Below are 23,402 nucleotides of genomic sequence, written 5' to 3'. Positions count from 1 at the left end.
ACACCTCCGTGTAGTAAAAGTCAGAAGCTGGCGTTAAGCTACTTGCTTTTTGGCAGCTGTTTGCTTTGTTGGTTTAAAAGAAATGCATTGTGTAGTAGCTGTGAACACTCTCCTTTTCATTGCTATTTTTTGCCACCTTAATTCCCACAGAAGTTAACGTTTCATTTAAAACTGTAATGTGTAACATTTAATGTGGTCATTTATTACTGAGGTCTTTCAAACATAACTTAGTATCCCTAATGCTCTGCCAAAAACAACAAACCAATGGCGGCTTATATGTCATTCCCAGGTGGGGGAAGAAGAAAACCTAGCAGAATAATTACAGCAATTTTGATGATTGCAATGCATTGCAGAAGTAAATCTGTGATCAAGTTACGTTCTGCTGTTGCTGTGCTTGCCAACATTGAGACAGTTCTGCTGTCCTTGATACTTCTGCAGTGTTCCAAAAAAAACCCCAACAAAACCCTTTTTGAGGTCAAGCTCAATGACTTGATCGTACCACTGAGAGAGCACCAGGTGTGCAACATATGGGTCCCTCTGGGAGAGGTTGTGTCCCGTCACATAACGGTGAACTCTTCTGCCTGTTTGGAGGAGCGGCATTGACTGGTTCTGAAGGGAGCCTAGTCTGGTCCTCCTCATTTGCAAGTGGGAAATTAGTAGATAATGCAAAAACAACTGTTTGATGCTCTGACAGGGCTACAAAGGCACCTGGAACACCAGCTGGTGAAAACAATATTTGTCAACTCTTGCTTTGTTTTTTAAATGTTTAGCTAGAGATCTGTATCTTTGAATGTGTTTGTAATATGGAGTCTGGTTTTTCCTTAAGGTCTCCTGTAATGGCTGGAGGACTGTTTGCAGTCGATAGAAAGTGGTTCTGGGAGCTGGGAGGGTATGATGCAGGTCTGGAGATATGGGGAGGAGAGCAGTATGAAATATCCTTTAAGGTGAGCTATGTTCTCTGGAAATTACTTTTGTTTTGAAAAGTAAGAATTGTTCTGAGGCGCAGAATGTGAATGATCTATCTTGTCCTTGCTTTTGCGTGTGACTAAAGGTGAAAGAGCTGGGAGTAGTAAGATAGTAGACAAAGAAACAGCGATGATGTGACCAGTCATTTGTGAGGGCCAGTTTTGGAGCATGATTACTGGGGTGTCCCCCGTTCTGTGGTCGCAGCTTCAGACGCATGTGCTCTTCCCAGCAAGGGTGAGTCAGCTTGCCTGGAGCTCGCTCTGACTGTTAGGCTTCTTAGTACTCACCCTGGCAAGAAGATGAAATACTCTCCTTCTTGAGAGAAGAGGATTCAGGCAGCTCAGTGTTTGCCCAGTTAAGTACCTCAGTCCTGAGTCTGAGTTCCCAGAGATGAGAGTAACTTACTGTCTATAGTCAATCCATCTGACTCCTGGCTGCAAAGAACCGAGACTATTAATTACCCTGTAAGAAATCCTTGACAATTGGAATAATAACGCTGTTGCTGGCAATGACTTCAGGTCATTATCTGCCTGGCTTGGGGACAATTCTGTTACTTACTGATTGACCAAGCTGTTCAGTCGAGGGCTTTAAAATAAGAGTTAGCCAGCTGACCAGAAATGCATACTAATAGTAACGAGTCACTGTGACCCAGGAAGACTGCTGGTACCTGTGTTATCTTGGAACATGGCACTCTGAAATCCATTCTAGGAAACCCTCTGGAATGTCCCAGACCTCCAAAGGCAGGTGGCTATTCTTCTCTTCAGTGGTGGGAATCTTTTCCACAGCCTGGAGCGAATCGAGTGAAGATTTCTACGTTAAACTCTGTTTGGGCCACCGTGTGGTTTCTCTTTCAGAGGTCGAATATCTAATCTTATAGGTGTCTGAATGCCACTGGGCTAAGCTAGTTGGCCTCAGCACGAGGCTAGAAGATGGTAGTGATGCTAACATAGTGCGCAATTTAGCTTTGGCGGTTAAAATTCCTCATCTGTGTCCCCGACAAACAAGTCGTGGCTGTTCTCTCACAAAACAGATTTCTAATTCTTGATGCCACTATGCAATTCAAGGGCATATCAACCTATATTCAGCGAGCCTATTACCATACATACATACCGTCTACTACTGTACAGCAAACAGTGCAAGGAAAGACATTGTTTTCAAGACAATGTCTTTTCTTCCATTGTTTGCTCACAAAAACCCCTAAGTAATAAAGTCACATCGGAGTCCCTTGTCCTCCGTTATGGCAGCAGGAAGGGCGGGGGGGCAGCCGCTTTGGAGATGCCATTACGGTGAGAGCCATTTCTTCTTTGTGTTGCATGTAATGAAGTTGTGTAACAATGTCATTCTCTGCAGGAGGGGCAGTGGCAGTATTCAGCCTCTGTTCCTTGGCCCTTTTTGAAAATGCTGGTTTCCACGAGTGATGACAGTGGCTGGGCAAGGCCTTTGTCTCGAATGCCACAGCAGACAGTCACACCGCTTGATCTGCAGGAAATAAGACTACTTCATTCATCTGTTTGCTTATCCTCTCTGAAACACACTGTGTTTTATTTCAGTCCAGAGATGGTAATTTATGGAGGGATAAATTTGCTTTAATTAATCTCTGCAAAGACCCCCTTTTTCTTTCATTGTGCAACAGAAAAATGAAGTTTTAACTGAAAGAGGCTCAGTGTATTTTCAGAAATTAAGATAAATTGATACATTCATCTGTGGCTGATAGATTTAATAATTCTGCTGGAATTGCAAGAATAGAAGGCTTGTTCATAGAATTTATGAAGCTATGACATTTCCTGGTGAGCTTAGAGCTAAGTTTTTACCTTTAGAAGCAGACTGAGATTTTGTAGTTAAAGGAGCACTGTCAAATAATTTAAAGCTCTGGGTTTAAATGTGGGGTACCTGCTTTCACATTATTTATTGCCTGATGGGAATTCAGATTCTACATGTGCCAAATTTACAGCTCGGCTTTAACGAAGTATGCGTTCCTGTGCCTGGGAGTTGTGGTTGCAGGTACTCTTTTGTACTGCTGGTCTTTGATCCATCGCAGCAGATCTGGCCTTCTCGAGCCTCACCAGGAGCAGATTTCCCCCCACCCCACCCCACCCCCACTTCAGCATATTCTTTTTTGGCCATGGATAGACTGTGCTTTACAGTTTTTTGCCTTTACATTAAAATCCAGGGCTCTGTTGCTGAGAGACTGGAAATAAACAAGTTTATTTAGGAGCCTCTTGCCTTTCTGTTTTGAGATCATATGTGTTTCTGTCATCAGCTGGCTCTGCTTCCTTCTGAGAAGAAACTTTCAGGCTGAAGGCAAGCCAACAGAGAAACCACCAGTGTTTAGCACCTCAGACCTTAGAAAATATTTAGCCGGAGGATGGATCAAACTCTGTTAATAGAAGCCTTGCTCCTTGGATGAAATGTGTATACCAAACATCACTAGAAAACATAGCATGGTGGGGGAACAAAAAAATTTAGGAACTTTAAATTAGAAACAAACTTTCTAACCCTAACTGCTGGTTTGCAGTTTTCTGGGTCTTCTCAATCCCTTAAAACAGAAATTTCTAGATTAGAAATGAAGGAGTCGATCAATCCATTCCATATTCAAGCAGAAAACACGCACCTCTTCCTTCTCTTGACCTGTGTATATCCAGAATAGCTCAGTGCCTATAACCCGGTACTTCTACAGGTCAGGGATCTTCCTATTTCAGGTCACCATCAGACGCAACAGGAAGATTGCAGTCTTGAAATTTAGTTGCTGGCATTACACCTGCTCAAATAAGCCTCACTTTCTCATGAACCTGGTTTGCAGAATGCTCCAGGCAAACTGCTCTGCGGGTCTGCGTGGTGCGAGAGCTGTTCTCCTCCGTCTCAGTGGATTACCAGATGCTGACCTTTGAGTACGTTCTTGTGTTTTGGAGAAAGGGAAACAAGCACGCTCAGCTGTTTCTGTGCAGCACTTGTTACCTTTCCTTTCTGCTGCCCTGACTCTACAGCCCTAGTTTCTCTGTTCAGTGGACTTTCTCGAGGGCTTTTTTTTGCTTTTTGGGAGTCACTTCTGTACCTCTCTCCTTTATAGTTTTTCCTAGTCCTTTGTATCTTTCTGCAACGCTTGAAAGTTCAATTCAAGTATTTGAAATTGAATACTTCACCCAAAGTGACAATGTGTCTTTCCTCTTCTGAACACAACTTAATAGCTCTGATTTTCTGAATGCTCCTGCATTCTCAACAAATACCTACGTTCTGCTGCCTACATAACCACTTCATTTTCTTTGAGATTGATGTGTTTCGTTCGGAGTGGTATATATGAAGCATTTAAACTGTTCCTTTCTGCAAATGCTACTTTGTACAGCACTTATCTACACTCAGTTTTATTTTTATTTCATGTTGCCTCTTTTTCCAGTATTTTTTTTCTCTTCTATTTGGCTTATGTAATCTTCAGTAAACTGCTTCACGCCTCTCTTCCATAAATACATAGTCTCTGATTTTTTGGGTATGGGGAAACAGAAGAGGAAAAAGTGATGTCTCTGACTTGTATAGGCCTAAATACACTTTGTACCTCGCACCCTGAGTGAGGTGGTTCTCAGTCCTTTAATTGCACATTGTACTCCAAGAGCAAAGAAGGAGAATCTGGAATGTCCCTCACTAGGTGCTAGATCGTGTAAGTTTTAGAAATATTTGTCTTGTAATTTAGAGATTTTTAAAGCCTTCATAAAATTCAAAGGGCTTGGTGCAAACAAGCCATATGGACAGTTGCCCTGAAAAGAACAATGAAGGGGAGACAAAAGAGATGGGCAGTACTCATGGTCTTCTCTCCTTGCTTCAGCAATAGGGAACATCCACTGCACTTATTCTGGAGATCGTAGATCCTTTTCCCAAAGCATCAACAGGGATTGCTTCTCCTGATTTCCATAGCATAAAACATGCTGCATGTTTTCTGGCAAATCCGAGTGCTCCATAGCTTCTGTTCGCAAATCGAATGCATGCATCTCCTTTGCCCCATGTCAGCAGCACATTTCTGATTCACGCTTTGCCACTGGCCTCCTGGCAGGTGCGTAGTTAGGGTGCAGCTGCCAAGGGGTCCCTACTGACAGCATTTCTAGTTGTATCGCTGAAGTTAGTGCTGACTGTGAGCCTCCGCTGCTTATTCCAGGCACATACTCACACCACTTTCCAGCAGCTCACGTTTGCCCACACTGAAACAGGCTGGGCATTCTGCTGCTTTTTTTTGTGTAGTTTTTTTTTAAGCCAGCACATGCTGCTTAATTCTAATGCTCTCAGCTGCAGTACAGGGTGGCTTCTTTCTCCCTTCCTAGCTGGTGATGCAGAGATCAGTTTCAGACCATTGAATTGAATTTTTGGCCTCCGTTCACCCTATGCGCTTGGTTCAGGTTCCAGAACGGCGTCCTACCAAGCAGCAGTAGGAAAATGGAAACCCTCCCCCCACTCTGAAACGTGATTATTGGGAAATGCTATCATTACTCTAAAATGCTGCAGATGGTGGGGAGGGGCCATGCTGGGGTACGTTGTGTGAGAGAAGGCATTGTGCAAACACATAGATCCCAGCGCCTTTTGAGCTACCTTAATCTTCTGTAGAGCAGTAAGTCCCAGCTGCAACAGCGGCTGATGCTTACAATGCAGAGGATTATGATTCTTCTGAATTACTGGTTGCCCTTGCTTTCAGCCTCTCACCTACCTTGTTACGCAGAGATCCCCCTTGACTTATCCACTGTGTCCTTTTCTTCCCACCTTTCAGTGTGTGCTCTGACAACCAGCCGGCTTCTCTCCACTGGTCCATCCCATGGTCTTTAGCTCTGCTGTGGCTTGCAGAAGCAGCTCTCTCTTCAAGGCTTGACTCTTTCCTTTGTGGCTTTTTCCTCTCTTGGGAAGCATTGGCTCATCGTGGTACAGTCTTTGGAAACCGTAAACCTTGTATACCCAGATAATTTGTGTTTGCACACCAACTGGAGTATTGTATTGTGTGTTTGAGAGGAGAGGTTCAGCTGTCTTACGTGACATTGTTTTCTGAAATAGCAGAAAGGGAATTGGATCAGCATAACATTCCCATGTAGAGAATAGGTGGCATATTACCTTGTGCTTTCAGAGCACACTAGAGTCAAAGGCTCTCAAGTCAGTTTATGAATATGGAGTTACAGCTTTCCAGGCCACTGAGAAGATGGAAGTAATATCACCAGTGGTGTTATTTTACTTCTCTTGTATATGGTTTTATTATTAGGGTGAGATTGTGGCCTTAGAAAAATCTGTTGCAGTGTGCTCGCTGACCTTAGCATACCCAGGTTTTCTCTTAATTCCAGCAGATCTGTCAGCTGCTAGATTCCTAGCTCAAAATGGAGATTGGTAAAATTCTGCCTGAGGAGGAGGAGAAATCTCTTCTTCTCTCGTAATGAGATCTGATTAGATCATTGCATAAAGCGCTGCCTGCCTGACCATCTTTAATTCTTGTTCTTACGGCATTCTAGTAAATAGCTGATTGAAATTAAGCGCGTCGAGTTCAGGCTCTGACGTTGACTGTCGTGTCAGCCAGGGAGATGAGGCACCACCTCACCCTTCTGTAAAACAACGTGAAGGAGCTGGCTCCCCGGCCGCAGGAGAGCACAGTAAGGGGCAGTCGGTGTCTCCGTGAAGGCACAAGGTGCTGCCCCACAGAACAGCGCTGTTTCAGCTGTTTGACAGCGCTGTGTTTTTAGCAGTGGAGGTTCTGGCGTGTCATGCCTGTGAACTGTACCCTAGTTTAAAAACAACCAAATACCGCTAACTGACTGGAAGCGTTCTCTCAGCTAGCACGCAGCTATTTTGGGTTTGCTTCACTTGCAGTTATTCTTTGACAGACCCTTGGATGTGATTCCCCTGACCTTTAACTCTAGCTTTCTGATGCTTTTGTGAGCTGTGTTTTACCAATGCGTGTCACGCTCTTTCCCTCTCCCCCTTCTTCCAGTTTTATAGATAAGGACTGGTAATTGTCTTTATGGAGGTTGTAATGAGTTCTGTCACCACACAAAGCAGCTCACTAATAAAATAAATCAAAGCAGCAATGAATGAATGGAAAGCATGCTTTTAAAATTAGATTTGTACTGCAAGTGCCACACTGTCACTTGCAGCATGAGACAATGTTAAAAAGGCACTGAGTTGGCAAAGTACTTTGAAAGGGTCACTGAGCTCTGCTAGCAGAATTAGGAAGCTTTCCGTTGCCTCCATGCAGCACTGGTAATTGCAGCATCATTTGGGAGTAAATATTTTAAAGCATGATTAGGAAAAGAGCACGTAAAACTGATCAGTAGTTGTTACTCGTTCAGTAACTCAGTTAAGTAGCTTTTCTTATCGTTCCATGTGTTTATGCAGTGTTGTCTTCTGTGCCTGCAGTCTTGTACTAGCTTGGAGCTCTCGGCCCAGCGTATCACCGGTTCTGTCTAGCTTCCCATACCCCCCGCCTCTCCAACGTACCGTTCAGTAGATAAGTGCTGTCTGTACGATGGCTTCCCAAGATCTGCAGTGCAAGGACAGCGCTCTGCTCTCTAGCTGCATACTGACTGCAGGGGTCCGTTTCTCACGTTAGGTAGGGAAGTCGTGTTGATGTGTATTCACGGTGGCCTGACCGAAAGCCTTTCCTTAGAGATCAAGGGCAGGTAAGGCCTCCTGTGGGCAGGCAGCAAGGATAACAAGCTGCTGTTTTCATGCAGCTGCTTGCGAACCGACAGGGCTTTCATGGTGCAGCGGGCAGTGCGCAGGGCAAGAGTGCGGGTTGTTGAGGTGTGTGTGTGTCTGTGCAACCGGGCTCTAGGCTTCCTCAGCTGTTCCTGCCGTTTTTCATAGCTCCCAGATCTGTCGCAGCTCTTACAGCCCTGCACAAACCGTTTCTGTCATAGAAACACAAAACATCCTCAAATTCTTGTTTTCTCAGTCTACCTGTTAATTTCCTAGCAGAGAAATCACACTGTGGCCCTCTGCAGCAAAAAGCACAGCAGCTACAGAATAAAAAGCATTTCTAATTCCACTAGAAACTTCACAGAAGCTGAGTGCTAGTTTCTTTTTTTCATCTTCATCTCTTCTGTAGCAGCCTCTCAAGACACAGCAGGGACAAAAGGAATGAAATTCTGTAGAAGGAGTGTTTGTCAACTTTCTTCTCGTCTCTCTCACCATAACGACGTGTAATTAAGTACCTTGAACTTTAAAAGTTGCCTGTGAAAAATATTCCTCTAACTGAGAGCAACCAACCTCCATTAAGTTATACGCAGTCAGCAAATGACTGTAATTATTAGGGCCAGCAGACAGAGCTGAAACTCCAGAGGACTTTAGTGTCAGAGCTAATAATTATGCAGCAGCCTTGGCCAAATATTTCTCTTCCAAGCTAAGTATTTAATATTGTCACTGTAGAATATTAATGGAATTGCCTGCTATGTGTGAAGCTGTTGACTAAGCTCATTGTAGAGTGAACTGCGGTGGCTCAAATTAGCCACAGTGAATGGAGAGATCAAGAACACTGCACCAGCCTGCAGCACCAGCTGACCTTCTTAAATACTGCTGCCTTCGGGGCATTAACGTAAGATCTGGGGACAAAATGAAGGGCAAGACAGTATCGTGCTTCAAGAATTCAGAAAGTCATTTGTTTTGCATACTGAAGGATACTTCTTCTTTAAGTATCGATTAGATATCTCTGGGAAGCACATATGAATATATTTCTTAAACCTAATAAAGTAGATTGGCTGGTTCAGAAAAAAATCTCCTTTGGTTTCACGTGGACAAAGTGATTACATCCATGCTATAAATAAGGAATAGAAGAAAGTTGTTGCAGAGTATTGGCACAGAGTGAAATCTTTTGTCTTCTTTCTTTCCCCAGATGGGGAAAGAAACTTCTGGGCCTAATCTAGGCATTAACCCAGCATCAAGGTAGTTGTCTTCAACTAGCAGTGTGTTCCAGTGACTTTCCGAGGGCTTTTTTAAAGCTAATTATGTTTTCAGCAGGCAGGGATTTCTACTTAATTGTAAGGCTGCAAAAGCAATGAGTGCATGTCAGCAATGAAACCATGTGAGAGCAGTGATAACCACGGGGAAAAGTAGCAGTTTTGTCTGGTTTCTGGCACTTGAACGGGCTCGTGGATTCCCTGGAGTGTTTTGCATAACCCATGACCTGTACTGCAGAGATGCCCTCCCTTTTACAGCAACATTACACAACCTGCACCCAGGTCTTACACGGCAGTCCAGTTTAGCTACTGTGCTTACTATTGCTGTAATAACCTATAGCAATGTAAAGTGTGCTGTGTGCTGCTCTCTGGGTGCTTGGATTTTTTTTTTCTGCAAGAATGCAAAATTGAACTGTTTAGCCATTGGGCTTGGTAGCACTTGTGCTAAATCAAGGCTTGCCGCATGGCTCTATGCGGGTAGTTATAGGATTTGAGACTAAGTCAAGGAGGGGAGGGTATTTCGGAGAGAGTGTACTTTAAAGTAAAAAGTCTGGGTTAAGCTTTTTCATGACTTGAAAGTCTTTCTTTTCTTTCTTCTTCATTTTTTTCCATATAACCAAGAGTGAATCTGTATCTCTGCTGTTCCACAGGTGTGGATGTGTGGGGGTCGCATGGAGGACATCCCTTGCTCTAGAGTTGGTCATATCTACAGAAAATATGTTCCATACAAGGTTCCAACAGGAGTCAGCCTGGCGAGAGTAAGTGGCAATGGCATTCCCCATGACAGATGTCTGACTGAAATGTGACCGTGCTGTTGTCTCCTCTCACCCCACAATGGGAGGCAAATGTAGGCTTTGTAGTCCAGAAATTGTACTTGTACAGTCGTCAAATGGGGCAGTTTTGCAGCGGTGGATGTGTAGCACAAAGGGAAGAGAGCCTAGGGGAGCTGCAGACTCGTGTGCGGACAGCTGCCGTGCTCCAGACGTCAGCCATTGCGAGGTGTTGGGAAGGGACTTTGCGATCAGGCGCTGGCTATGGAATCGCCAATAAAAACAAGATATGGCTTTATTTGTATAATCCTTCAGTCGTTTTATAGCTGTGCTCTCCAAGAGCGGCAGGCTTCAACGTGGTGATTGTGTTTTGGTGATTGAAAGACCTCTCAACTTCAAGCATCACAGACCGCTGAATGGGCAAGCTGTAATTTTCCACGATGGAACGTTCTGTGCCATCTTATTTCTTAATCTAGTGTGGCCCAAAGAGGAAAGAGCTGTTGCCTATCATGCACTAGCTTTCTCCAGTTAATTTCCAAATTGAGAAGGGATTGTATTGCCCTCTGGTGGGGGAAAAAAAATCATAGGAGCAGGAAGGCTGCAAAACTAAAAACCACAAAAAAGTATCCTGCTGTTCTGTAGTCTTATGGCTTGCACAGTGTTAAAATGTTTCCCAGTTTAATAGCATCGCCCTAGTTATAGATTTGGATTTATTACTCAGCCCAGCAATGACCTGTCAGAGCGATAGAGTGCTCTCCTGTCTGTGCCATCTCTTCAGGAAGGAGCTATATTTCTTTTGATTCAGTATTTGGCTCTTGCATACTCCCGCAGTGCTGGAAGGAGATGGCGGACAGGTGTAGGAAAGGCTGTTTCTTAGCATCTAAGGTCGTACAGTCACCTTGAGATGAACACCTGCTCTTGTTGTGGATAGGCTGCATTTGGGGCAGGGTCAGCACGCTGCTCCTTCTTAACGTCCTAGTGTTTTTGGTAATAAATGGCAAGATGGGCAGTGCTGCCGGGTCACTGAAGTCATGACTGCGCGTGGCGCGTCACTGTGTGGCACCAAGAACGTACCTGACGTTGCCAGAGAACAGTCCAAGGTCCAACAGCCTCTTGAGTGTGTTGTGGCAAGCAGCAGGGTCGGTATCTTGAGAGGGTGGTGTTCGTTACTGTCTTGGAATTACACAGTGCATTAAGCTTTACAGCGATACGTGAAATACACTGCTGCCAGGAAGTAAACCCTTTGCTTCTATTCTGAAGCATCATCACCTGAAAGTTCCATATTCCTGCGGTATCTCAGTTTCTCTTAAACAGCTTTTTACCCAAGAAAATGGGAAAATAGTGGTAAGAAAGAATATTGTGAACTGAAGCTTTCCAGAAGGGAGTACTGCAAATCCCATTCCTAGGTGGATATAAAAGATGCAGTAAGAAGGATTTCAGAAAGCAGCTTTTTGTCAGGGACCTTTGAATGTCCAGTGGTATTTACCAGCATCATTTTCTGACTAGCTTCTTTACAGAAAAAAAGGAAAAAAAACCCGATTTTTGATTAATGTTGTTTTTCTTAGCCACAAGGAACTAGATATAATGGCCAAGTGCCAGGATTCTGTTTTGACCTCAGCTGAAAATATCTTTCTAAAAGTCCCTTGGAACGAGAGAATAATAAAAATAATCTTCGTCCTGAAGCTGGAGAGAAAGAGTGGATGTGAATGAAAATCCTTTCTGAGCAAAAACAGGAGAGCTGTTCTGAATGCTAATGTCGGTAGCTTGTTCAGAGTGTTCTCAGTTTCCCTCTCATTTTCACACGCGGCTGTTACCCACGCAGAACTTGAAGCGGGTGGCTGAGGTATGGATGGACGAATATGCAGAGTACATATACCAGCGTAGACCAGAGTACCGGCATCTCTCTGCAGGGGACGTCGCAGCTCAGAAGGAACTTCGCAACAACCTCAACTGCAAAAGCTTCAAGTGGTTCATGAACGAGGTCGCGTGGGACTTGCCAAAGTTTTACCCACCAGTGGAGCCTCCAGCAGCTGCTTGGGGAGAGGCAAGTTTGTGCTCTGAAATCTGCAGCGGGCAAACAGACTGCGGTTTGGTTTTTTAAAGTTGCCTTACCCATGTGCTCCAGTACCGGTTTGCTGTGAGTAAGGTGGCAAGTGAGTGTTTAAAGGTCCTGCTTGATATGTTTCAAAGACCAGAACTCCTCTACCATTACATTGGCCTGATCGAAGAAGGCAGTTAGGTGGCTGTTTCTATTAGTGCTCAGCTACAAAGAGAATAGAGGCTTGGCTTGTTCTGCCTGTTGTGTATTTAGTAGAAGGCAGAACATGCCAACAGGGAGGACGAGAGAGAGGCGGCAGCTGAGCAATAGTAGGAATCTTGTATTTCCAAAGGGCTACACAACTGTGTTGAGCTACTCTGCTCCTTAGCTTTCCCATCTGAAAGCCAGGAAAACCATCTCTGTTTTCGAAAGTCTGCTGTGTTCTGGGAAAAGAGTCACCCCAGGAGTGAAGTCGTGGGTTGGTACACACAACAGCATAGGGCTCTGCAGGCCTGCAGCTAATGGGGTTTGCTGTGTCCTGGGGTTATTGTACAGCTGGCGATGGGTCCCGTTTTGAGTTCCTGTGCTTTCTTCCAGCTGTTATCTGCCAGCTCAGATACGTAGTTAAGTGAGGAATCTTAAAACTGTCTTCACACAAATACTGCCGCTATTTGAGGCAATTTAAGTCTTCTTTCCTATCACTTGGTAAGAGTAGGAGATTCAGTGACTGATTTACTCTTTCAGATACGTAATGTAGGAACTGGACTGTGTGTGGATACTAAGCATGGAGCCCTGGGATCCCCACTGAGGCTGGAAAACTGTGTGAAGGACAGAGGAGAGGCAGCATGGAACAACGTGCAGGTAACAATCCCTCTGATAAATCATCAGCCTCTAAATAAATTTGTGGAGGAAGAAGTTATAAGAACAAATGTTTGAGAAGGAAGGCGATTGCAGAACTCTGTCAGGTGAATAGAGGGTGCTGCGCACCCCAAGGCTCATGTGCTCATTATACTTGACGGGCTTGTAGCAGGATGTGGCTTGTGCTTGTGGCAGGTTTGGAGCCTGACAGACTTTGTGCAGAGCTTTTACCTCTGCTTTGAAGTCCTCAGAGCGAACAAAAGAAAGCACAAGAAAACAATATGCCAAAATAATAAAAGAAACCAGTAACAAGGCAGCTGTAATATGTAACAAAGCGAATATTAACTTCAACGGTTGTGCTGAAAGAAGTGATAGAGGAGCATCATGCATATTAATGAACCTGCAGGAGCATTCAATAACTGCTTACTATCATCCTTCTGACAGGAGGCAAATGCATTATAAACACCCAACCGTTGCTGGAGAGAGATGAAACCGGCCAGGCTATAGATTCACCCTCTCAACATATAAGGTGCCAGAAACGACAGCTTTATTGTAACAGAAGGGAAGGAAATATTAGTTTGTCTAAACTGTAGCAGCTGAGCTGAGAAAAGATCAAGAAAACAATGCCTCTATTACAGAGCCATGCATAACTCTTCAGGGGAATGGCTTCAGTAGTAGGAGACAGAGGGTTGTTGCATATCAATTTTGATGCATGAAAACTAGAAACAAAACCAATTTACTCGGGCACAGTCCAAGACTAAGCTTCTGTTGTGTCAGGAGGATCTTGAACAATTAGTGTTGGCTTATGTTTAGGAGGAGAATGTGTTTTGAATTTCTGTGTAGCATTGAGCCTAAATGATTGTGGTAATTTCTCCCCCAAGAGAGGTTTAAAAGAGAGACAGAAACGAAAGTAGCTTCTTTGTGCAAAAGTTTTTGGCCACGCTGCTTCAAATAGTAGCACCCTGCTCGCTGCTGGTCTTTCTTACTGCCCCATGAGATGGCTCTGAAGAGAAGACCGTTCCTCCAGCTGTCTCCAAAAGGAGCCCCCAGAACAGCCCTTCCACTCGGGGACTGAGAGAGGTGTGTGCTGGCTAGTAGCCCTGCGGAACCACCTTGGCTAGTGCTGGTCACAGAGGAGACTTGCACCCTTGCCAGAGATGCTGTCCTTGTCAAAGCCGAAAGCAAAAGCTTAACAGCAGTGCCTGTCTTTAAATAAGGTTATCTTTTGTGGGATTCAGTCCTACGATGCTTAAAACATGTCATAAGCCAAGCCACGATCATCAGGCTGAAGCTGCAGCTTGACCATGCCACTGTCTCAAGCCCTGGCCAAAAGCAAATGCCACAGGGGCGGTGCGAGGAACAGAGCATGCATGTGGTGGCACTTCCCCCGACTGTTCTCCTGTGGCCCAGTCCCTGTGGCTCAGGGATTTCCAGGCCACGTGTGCTGGCATCCAGCAACTTTCATCGAGGCCACAGCATTGCCAGGCGTTGATAGGTTGTGCCTAGTTACTAGAGTGAAAACCCTTTCTCTTCTTTTCTGTAGTATCCCTCCTTTCATTTCACCCGAAAGTGCTGAGAGATCATTGCAGGGTCAGTAGAAGAGAGCACCAGGAAGCCTTGCCCCAGTGATCGCCCTTCTGCCCCTCCGGTGGGGTGGGGTGGGTGGCTGCGGGCCTCCGGGGCTCTTGTCCCAGGACAAGGGGACAGACTCTTCTCAAGGTGACTGCAGGCTGCCTGCGCAGATGCGGGTATTTACTGCCAGCTTTAACTCGGAGCTCCCGTAGCTCTCTGCCTTTTTTGCTAGCTGTGAAGTGCTGTAATTGGTCAGCTGCTCACTTAATCCGTGATGTATGTCTGCATTGCAGAGACATTCAAGGCTGCTATTAGTACCCAAGCTAACTAGCATGGCTGTTTGCAGCAGCACAGTCTCATTTAGCATGCTGTGTGGCAGTCCGCGGGGTAGCTGTTACAGACTCCTCTAGTCAGCAGTCCTTGTCCCCAGAGGTGGGAGCAGTTTTCCTCTAGAAGATATCGTTCTTTCCCCAAGGCCGTCCCCACCCGGTGGGCAAAGAAGGGAATGTGGTTCTGCTGGTGAAAGCACCGTGCCCAGTCCCGGCCATCCTGAGGGTCCTGTTTGTCCTGGCAGGTGTTCACGTTCAGCTGGAGAGAAGACATCCGTCCTGGGGATCCTCAGCATACCAAGAAGTTTTGTTTTGATGCCATTTCCCACAGCAGCCCTGTGACCCTCTATGACTGTCATGGAATGAAGGGGAACCAGCTCTGGAGATACCGGAAAGTGAGTGTGTGTGTGTACGCGGGTATGCGTATTATTTAAGGTGTCAAATTGCCTGTAGGCTCTTAAGTTTCCTTAAAATGTGACCACTCGTGTTTTATTCCTTCTCTTCATGTAGCTGTGATAAGAGAATCTGCAGACAGTCTGTTGTCATTGTGCCATTAATTGCCCTTGATTAGAAAGAGGTGACTCCCCTGTTCCACTGGTTAGAAGCGGTGAGGACCGCTTCTCCAGGGCTTGCTAAGCAGAAGGACGCTCTCCTTGCAGTCCTGTCCACAGCTGGCAGCGAGATGATGCGACACCCTTGCAAAGCCTGTTTGCAGAGAGGTGTGCTGTGTTTAGTGGTTTGTTCTGAAGAGTAGATGATCATGCCAAAAGTAGATAAGGATTTATTCATCCTCCTACTAAGCAACGCTTTTGGGGCCAACAGGTAAGTAAATTCTTGACTGAGCGCCCTATCCTAGTCCTCGCCATCTGCATGCGCCGTGCGTGCAGTGCCTGCCGCAGGATGTGAGCCTGTGGGCTGGAGAGCCTGGCTTCAGGCACAGCTTCAGAGCTTCCCAGCGCAGACGGGAGGGCTGGGCTGGATACTCTCGCAAGGGGTGGGAATGGACCCCGGCACTTGCCAACCAGTTAAGTGTGGAACAACTTCAGATACATCCGAGTGACAAAATAGCTTGCCTTGGTTTTTAAGACTTCTTTCTGCTGGTTTTGAAACAGCTTCGCGTCTCTGCATAGCAACCTCACGTCAAATTTCTCTTCTCCAGGACAAGACCCTCTACCATCCAGTAAGCAGCAGCTGTATGGACTGCAGTGAGAGTGACCGAAAGATCTTTATGAATAGCTGCAATCCTTCATCTCCCACACAGCAGTGGATATTTGAACATACAAACTCAACCGTCTTGGAAAAATTTAACAGAAATCTTGATCTTTAAAAGACTGAGAAAATATATATATATTTTACAATTATAGTTTTTACTGGGGAGGGTTAAAAAAAATTTTTTTAAGAATACTTTTTTTTAAACAGTTAATGAAGGTAAAAGGGAGAATCTCAGGAGAAGGTTAACTAGCAGGCCAGTCTTTATTGTGAAGGTGCTGCATCCTTCTCTTCTGGGGATGGTGAAATTTTAAAGGCTTTGCCAGAGCCACTTCTGTGCTGAGACTGAACAGAAACTCTGTTTTTAGAGGAGTCTGAATGTGATTCAAACGGCTTTTTTTTTTTTTTTTTTTGCTTTGTTTTGTTTTGTTTTATTTCCCACCTGGGTCTGGTGTTAAATGATTTTGTTATCTGGGACCCTGCAGGACTTTTTGTAGCTGCTATAGTACCCGCTGAAGCGTTCCCACATAGGTGCTTTATCTTCCAAAGTCAATCTAAGTAAAATCTTGAACACAAGATTTAATCCTCCAACGTCATAGACATCCAAAAAAAAAAAAAAGGCCATCAAAATGTAAAATGAAATGAATTTTTTTTTTTTTTTGCCCTAAACCAAAATATATTTCAAACAGGTTGAGTATTATTACTTTCCAAATCATAGCTCTGATAAAGGAATGAGCTCTAGTGGAAGTGCAGCCAAGTGTTGGGAATATTGCTGTAGTTATTAGCAATGAGGAATCTGGGTTTCTGGTCCATTCACTTTGCAGTCAGTTTGTCACTCACTGTTGAATCTTCAAGGTGAAAGATTAGCAGAGGGTTTGTAAGTAAGCACAGTTCTTACAAGTGAAGATTTTTGCTAAGAGCCTTTGGGTATCAGGTTCCAAATTTGCCTCTTATTCAGAATCTTTTTAGCACGGACACGTCTAGGGTTTCTCAGAGTTAAATCTACTACAAGAAGGCAACTTCCATTTTTCCTTTAGAGGTTTGAGGGCTAACTTAATTTACAGTTGGTGTGAGCAGATTAATTCAGGATAATTAAGTCAGGGCTGAGATTAGCCATTGGTCTTTATTCCTTTGTTCTTCAGTCTGTAGTTTGTTGCAGTCATGAGTTCTGTGCTTAGTAGTGTTCTAGCCTTGTGGGAATGTGCTATTAATCTCTCCTCCTTTCCCAACATCCACAGCACTGTACAGTTTGCTGTGACTGGAAACCTGTTTGCTTAAGCAGAGATGTGGGATTGATGGGCCAATGTCACTCGTACCCTGTCCCTTGTGTAGTCAGTTGGCAGTGCAGGGTATCGCCCTTCTGGTTTGGCTGCAGGATCTGCCAGACACTGAACCAGAATTGTCTCATCCCAGGAGCTGGAAAAAAGTACTGACGCTAAAGGATGAATGGAGGACCACAGGTTTCAAGTCTACCTGAAGCAAGTGTTTAAAAAACCCCCATGCTGGTTTAAAATTAAGTTGTTGCAAAAACAGATTTAATGGTTCAGCCCACTTAGTCTTATACCGAAGGCAGCAGTGGCATTTTCTAGTGAAAGCTGTGAATGACGGTGCAGTTAACCTTTTGCAAAGATGCCGCGTAAATCAATAAAACTAGCCCTTTTCCAGTAATCGCCCGGCTCCGCGGTTTGTCCAGCTGAGGAGGCAGTGTGCAGCCAGCTCTGAAAGGCTGGAACGCTCAGGGTAGGAGCGGGACACCCCTCCGGGACTCTTGGTAAGCACAGTTAGTGGACTGCTCCTCCTTGGAGGGGCAGGGAAGCTCTGCTCTGGGGTATTTTCTCTCCTGTGAAGGCAAGGAGATTTTTGCCTTGTGTCAAGAAACAAGCAGGCTGGCTCCCTCTGCAGAGCTCCAGAAGGAAGAAGCCCTTTCTTATGTTGCCAATTGTAGGATCACTGCCCATGTTTCAGATGTCTGTGAGGCCGTGTAGTGCTGTGTCCGTCAGCTGGGAGCAGACTAGGACACAACTAGCTGCCTCTCAAGCTCTCAAGTCTGATGTATTGACTCTGAAGCTAAAAATCATTTCCACCCCTCTCATCCTCGCAGCTGAGGCCGTGTCTGACCTGTTCTGCCAACTTACCTGTGCAGTCACAAAGCAAGAGAAACGCGGGCGCTGCGTTGCAGCTGGGACCGGGCTTGCCAAAGGTGTTGGTGTCTAACGTTTTGGGAGTGAAGAAAGAAAAAAAGCCCTAGGCTTTCCTGGTGACAGTTTTGCAGCAGTATTGCTATGGAAGCGAGACCAGCGTCAAACAGAGTTGACGCCTTATGTTCTCAGTAACTACAATGTGTCCGTCATTAGGATCCCTTTTCATGTCTATGGGAGACAGAGCCACTTTCCAGTGCTTTGTGTCTGACTGTTGCTTTCCTTAAGTTATTAATGCTCTCATTAGTCTCGTAGTGCTGACTGTGGATCGCTAGATGGCCTGCCTCGATGTTTTTATGAATGTTTTAATACCTGTGGAACAAGAAGCTGCTTGTCCATGAACAGTGCTAGATTTTTATAATTGGGACACAATCAGCAACTGATATAAACGGACTGTAGGTCATTCCGCTTGCAGCTTGCAACTTTGTGTGTCTTAGTTTTCTAATGAGAGGGTTAGCTTCTGTTTCTAAAATGCATGGCTTGCTTCGTACTTGGGCTCACCTTGTGAAGAGAGCCCTAGCTGCTTGGCTTGCTGGACGCTTGCTTCAGAGAGAACTGCAGTAACGAACAGGTCTTTTACCACTTAATGATCTTAATTTGGAGAGAAAGGACAGCTCTTAGTAGTATGCACCAAAAGATTAGGTAATTGTTGAGGCAATTCCTGTTTGACAACCAACCACCAGTACATGGGAACTGGAGCTTTAGTGTGAGTGGTCCTACGGGGCCCTTCTCAGCACGGCTGATCCGATCTGTTTTCTGAAGTTTGGGATCCGAGTGTGATAAGTGCCCCACAAATCCTGTACGCTTCTGACTGGCTCACTGGGCTTTGAGCTATTAATTTATTTACATCAATTATACTTTTCAATACCCCAGAGGCTTTGCTGACTAATGAGAAGACTTAATATAGCCAACCATCCACTGATTGAGAACTAGAAGCTGTATTTCATCATCTACATCTTTAATTGAGCCTTTGCTGGGCAATCTGGTTAATTATTCCAATTACTTTTGGTTATTTGTAAGCAAAATTGCTAAAGCATGAATACATAAGCAAATCTTCACATCTGCATGCAAGTCAAGACTGGAGATTAAACACCAGTGATTAGCTAATGCAAAATAAACGTTTTCATATTTTTTTCCCCCAAAATATTCAAACAACCCTTCTCACCAAGGCTGCATAAATTCTGCTGCTTTTAAGTATCAGAATCCCAGACAACAGGGGGATCCCTGGATGTGTGTTGTGTCGCGTAATAATACCTTGATTTGCTCTTGAATCTCTTGTTGATTTATACTGGTGCTAATCTCTAAGGGCCTCCAAACAGAGTAATAGGTTTGGGGCTCTTATGTCTGCAAGATGTCTTTTTTCATGCCTGGGAAATTAATTTTCTTTTCCACACCATAATAGAAGAATGTGTGGGCCTTACTGAAAGGGGAATACAGCGTCATTAAAATAAAGATGTGCCTTTTTAAATGTAAATGTACAGCAAATGCTTAAACTTGAACCATTTCCTAGTGCCTTGCTGGACAAGAGAGAAGAGGGGAAGGGGTTGGGAGATAAGGATGTCAGAGAAAGCTTGACGCCTGCAGATTTTGTGTTTGTGTGTGTTTTTTGAAATGTCTGACTTCAAGTGCAAAATTTGTGTGAACGACACTAATTCAGAAGCTCCTGGGTTTCCTCTGTTAAATCGATACCATTAATGACTCTGGGGGATTTGTCACTCCTAATAGGAAGACTCGGAAAGGACGGCAGCGTCCTCTTGGCGCACTGTAGCGACTAAAGCTTGACCGGAGGATGTCTTGGTGAGCTGTTGGATGTTTCACCTCATGGTGAAGGCTCATGCATTTCACCAGCATGCAAGATCCTGCATTTTATTTTCTAAGTATCCAAATCAGAAATCACAAATAGTCCCCAAGGGATATAAAACCTGTAGCAGAGGTGTCTTTCAGAAGGTCGATGCCTTCCATCACTGGGAAGATTTTAAAGGATGCGTTCAAATCCCTAATACAGAAGTAGCAAGAAAGCAATTTCTCAGATTAACTTTCTTCCTGGTTTGTTTTACAGTAGTCTGAGCACAGGGCTTTGCTTTCCTTTACTGGAGAGTTCCAGTCAGCAAACTTTCCTCCTCCCTGCTGCCCTGAGACATCAATGTACCGAAAGTCAAACGGGCACCGCCAGCATTGCAAGAACACAGTGCTCTCGTAGCTACTGTAGGGTCGTTAGAGAAGCTGTGCTGGCTTGCGTCACCGAGGGGAGAGGAGGGAGATCTCCGAAAAGTCATGCTGAACAATCGCGTAACTGCTGGGTAAAAAGGGAGAAGCTTTGATTTTAAATTGTCCTTCAAGATATGGGCAGACACTTGAATGGGTTTGACTGCAGAGAACAGACAGCCTCTAGCAGTCAGCCTGTCACGCTTTCAATCGGAAGAGCCCTGGTAAAGTCGTGTCTGAAACAGTCTGGCTCTGCAAGCACAAGGGATTCAAGTGTACCTTGCATCCCACATCTGCTCCCAGCTCCCGTGGTTCCTGTTCCTACTCACCTGCTCTTGTGACCGCTTGCAACAAAGGAGCCGGGTGGTGCCTAAGTCGGTCCTTATCTGACAAGCGGCAATCTGAGTTTCCATTTTAACAATCCTTTAGCACGGAAAGCTTCCTAAATAGTCAGCAAACCAGTGCCAAAACGGTGAGTAGCTTTAGAATAATGTCAGAGGCTGTGGGGGTAGGATTAAAAGGTCTTTCACGGGATACATAGCCAAAGGGGAGCTGGGCTGGGAGTCAGGAGCACTGGGTCCACTACCAGTGGCCTGGTACTTGACCTTAAGTAAGGAAAGTCTGCGTGCTGCCGTTTCCCAGCCTGTGTAAGATTTAGCTTTAAGTGCTTTATTTGCTGACCTAATGAGAGCTGAGTCCGTATTTTAAAACAAGCTGCAAGTCCTCACCTGGTTCGAGTGGAGGGGAGAGATGCAATGCGTAGGGAATGGGAGAGCTGAGCTCTGAAATTTCCATCAGCATTCAACACACAGTTGTCAATTCATTTCATATTCCTCATTAACCAGAGTGATACATTCACAATATAAATTTAAAGTGTAACTGAAATAAACTCACCGCCTGCTCCGATTGCTCCTTTGTAGTGTCACGCTTTAACTGGAGGATCTGTGTATGAAACTAGGCAACGACAGGTTATGGAAATCCTAATAAAAACCCTATGTCTGTTTTTTGACTCTGCCTCTGCTAGCTGGGTGTGCTCCTTCAGTCACTGCATTTGAGCTTTCTTGATGCTTCTGTATGACCCAAAAGGCTTCAGTGATTCCAGCAGATGTGAAGGATTTGGGAGTTTTATATAAAGCCACTGGATCTATGTGGTCTTAAATCTGCTAGTTCAACTCTAGGGAAAAAAGTCCTAATCCCGATTAGTGAGCACGCAAATGTGAACTTCAACCACAAAACAAGATAAGAACTGATCAAGCTAATAGGCGAAAACGTTAGCCCTTATGATAACAATAACAAATAGCTTTAGCCTCTAGGGTGAAGAAGGGAATTGGTTTCAAAATGCATTCTCCAGGATCTCGGTGATAAGGTCTAAGTTTGTCTGTTCCTTGTACTGCATGCATTTTGTCTGTAAAACTGGATGGTGCCTCTTGAATCAGTGTATATTTATTTCTGTGCATATTAGGACCAACAGCCTAATATCTGGGGGTGGTAAAGGACTTGTAGCACTTTAATGTAGTAGCTTTCATAAATTGGGAATCATTGATAGAATGCCTAGTGTTTTTAAAGTTGAATGGACTTCCTTTTATAATATATTTAAAATAAATTTTTAATGTGTTTTCTGAAACTGTGTATGCAGAAATGACTGTCCCTGCCTGTTTTGCTCCAGTGATCGATTTCCCTTCTCTCTACTTACGAGAATGAGCTTCGTTACTCAGGTCTGGCCTTTCCTCAGCGGAGGCTTCCTGCCGTGTCACGCGCTGCTCTCCTCCGGCCCCTTCGGGAAACGGCCTTCCCAGCTGCCCTTTGAGGTGTTGGGTGTAACTTGCAGGGTTTGCTGTGTTTATCCACAAGCAGCCGACACGCTTACGCCTGTGTTGGGCGTCGGTGGTGGGTTCAGGCCGCTGGGGGCTGCAGAGGTGCCTGCGGGCAGGAGCTGCGCACTCCCGTCCGCCCCTCACAGCTGCTCCCAGCCAGCTCTGAAAGCAATGGGAACGACCCGCCGTGCCCCAAAATTCCAGCCCGTCAGGGGACCCTGCAGCACTTCACCTCAGAGGAGTTAAATGAAGAGCGGCAGCCACAAGGGGAGGAGACACGTGAGGAGAAATGTAAGGAGATGGTGGACAAAGCTGGAGGAGATGTGGAGGGAGACGTGTCCGTGCCCAAGGGTGCAATCCTGGCGGGCCCGTGGCCGTGGGGATGGCTTGTGCCGAGGCAGGACAGCCCCGAGGGATAGTGGCCGTGGACAGTCCTTGTGGGTAAGGCACACTGGGAAGCACAGAGGGACGGAGAAGTAAAGACAAACAGTTACAGGCTCGACCCTGACCTGCACCACCCGTCGCCTCGCGGAACGCGTTGGGAGAGACTGCGTATGAACAGTGGCAAAGGGGAGGTGAAACTAGGAACGGTGGCGGACAGGCCTTGGGATGAAACTTAGCCAAAGGAAGGAGAAGGAAAGGTGTTTACTTCAGTGTGTGTTTTCTTTTTTCTCAGTACCCAAAGCAGTGATTAGAAGTTTGTGTTAATTGGCAACTAAGTAAGTAAAAATTCCCCAGGTTGCTACTGTTGCGGATGAGGCAGCGTTGGCGCATCACCTGCTGCAGTGGCTGCCGCCTGGTCAGGCTGCGGCCGGCTTTGCCCAGGGAGGCGTGGGCGCAGTTGGCTGCTGCTCCGTGGCTGCTTCAGAAGAGGGGCTGGGGTGGGACTCCCGGGCGCTCTTGTCCCCCTGACCAAACCCCGCAGCGCTCTCGTGCGTGGATGGTGACCCTCCTGTCGCCCTCCTTCCTGTCGTGCCTGGCTGGTGACCCTCGGCAGTCCTCCGTGGAGCAGGGGCCTTGCTGTCCTCTCAAGAACGGAGCCTTGCGGGTGAGGGCCTCCGAGAGCCAACACCTGGGCAGCAGCCACCACGGCTGGGACACTTCCCTCCCTGAGTCTTGTCACCGGCCGCGTGTTCAAAGCAACACAAAAAGCTTTTCTCAAGGGCAGTTTGTGTGTTACTGCTGAGATACGTGGCCACGAGAATAAAAAAAAACCACCCAAGCCCATACATGCATCTTGTCTGAACCTGTTCCCCTGGTTTGAGGGAGCTCAGCATCGCACAGCTCTTGCCTAGCTTAGGGCAGGGTGAAGCTGTCGCTCTCCTTTCTCTGCGTGTCTGCCCTGGGAGCAACCGCTGGGAGATCCATCCTACGCCTTGGTTTCCAGGGAGAGTTTTAACAGCCCGCTGCCCTTCTTGTGTTCTGGTCTTCGGGCGGGGAGAGCAGCCTTTCAGCCCACGCAAGGTGAGTTTACAGGTGTTGCTGATGTCCCTATCCCATGTTCCCATTTAGGACCCTCAGCACTTTCTACTGTCA

General features: G+C 45.7%; 1 protein-coding gene across 1 annotated transcript in view; it reads left to right on the top strand.

Moving 5' to 3' along the window:
- GALNT10 (polypeptide N-acetylgalactosaminyltransferase 10) overlaps positions 1–21,676 on the top strand; it is a 91,654-nt gene extending 69,978 nt beyond the window's left edge. The window contains exons 7-12 of the mRNA XM_087754085.1: positions 827–944; positions 9,524–9,631; positions 11,466–11,687; positions 12,426–12,542; positions 14,686–14,835; positions 15,600–21,676. Coding sequence (XP_087610211.1) covers positions 827–944; positions 9,524–9,631; positions 11,466–11,687; positions 12,426–12,542; positions 14,686–14,835; positions 15,600–15,767 — 883 coding nt within the window. The 3' untranslated portion in view covers positions 15,768–21,676. The remainder of the gene's footprint in view (positions 1–826; positions 945–9,523; positions 9,632–11,465; positions 11,688–12,425; positions 12,543–14,685; positions 14,836–15,599) is intronic.
- The last annotated feature ends 1,726 nt before the right edge of the window (positions 21,677–23,402 follow it).

The sequence above is a fragment of the Nipponia nippon genome, unplaced genomic scaffold (assembly GCF_047370975.1).
Source record: "Nipponia nippon isolate SJK-2023a ecotype South Korea unplaced genomic scaffold, ASM4737097v1 scaffold_17, whole genome shotgun sequence".
In the NCBI taxonomy this organism is placed as follows: Eukaryota; Metazoa; Chordata; class Aves; order Pelecaniformes; family Threskiornithidae; genus Nipponia; species Nipponia nippon.
The sequence above is the reverse complement of the archived record's forward strand: the minus strand, read 5'-3'. Positions and strand labels throughout refer to the sequence as shown.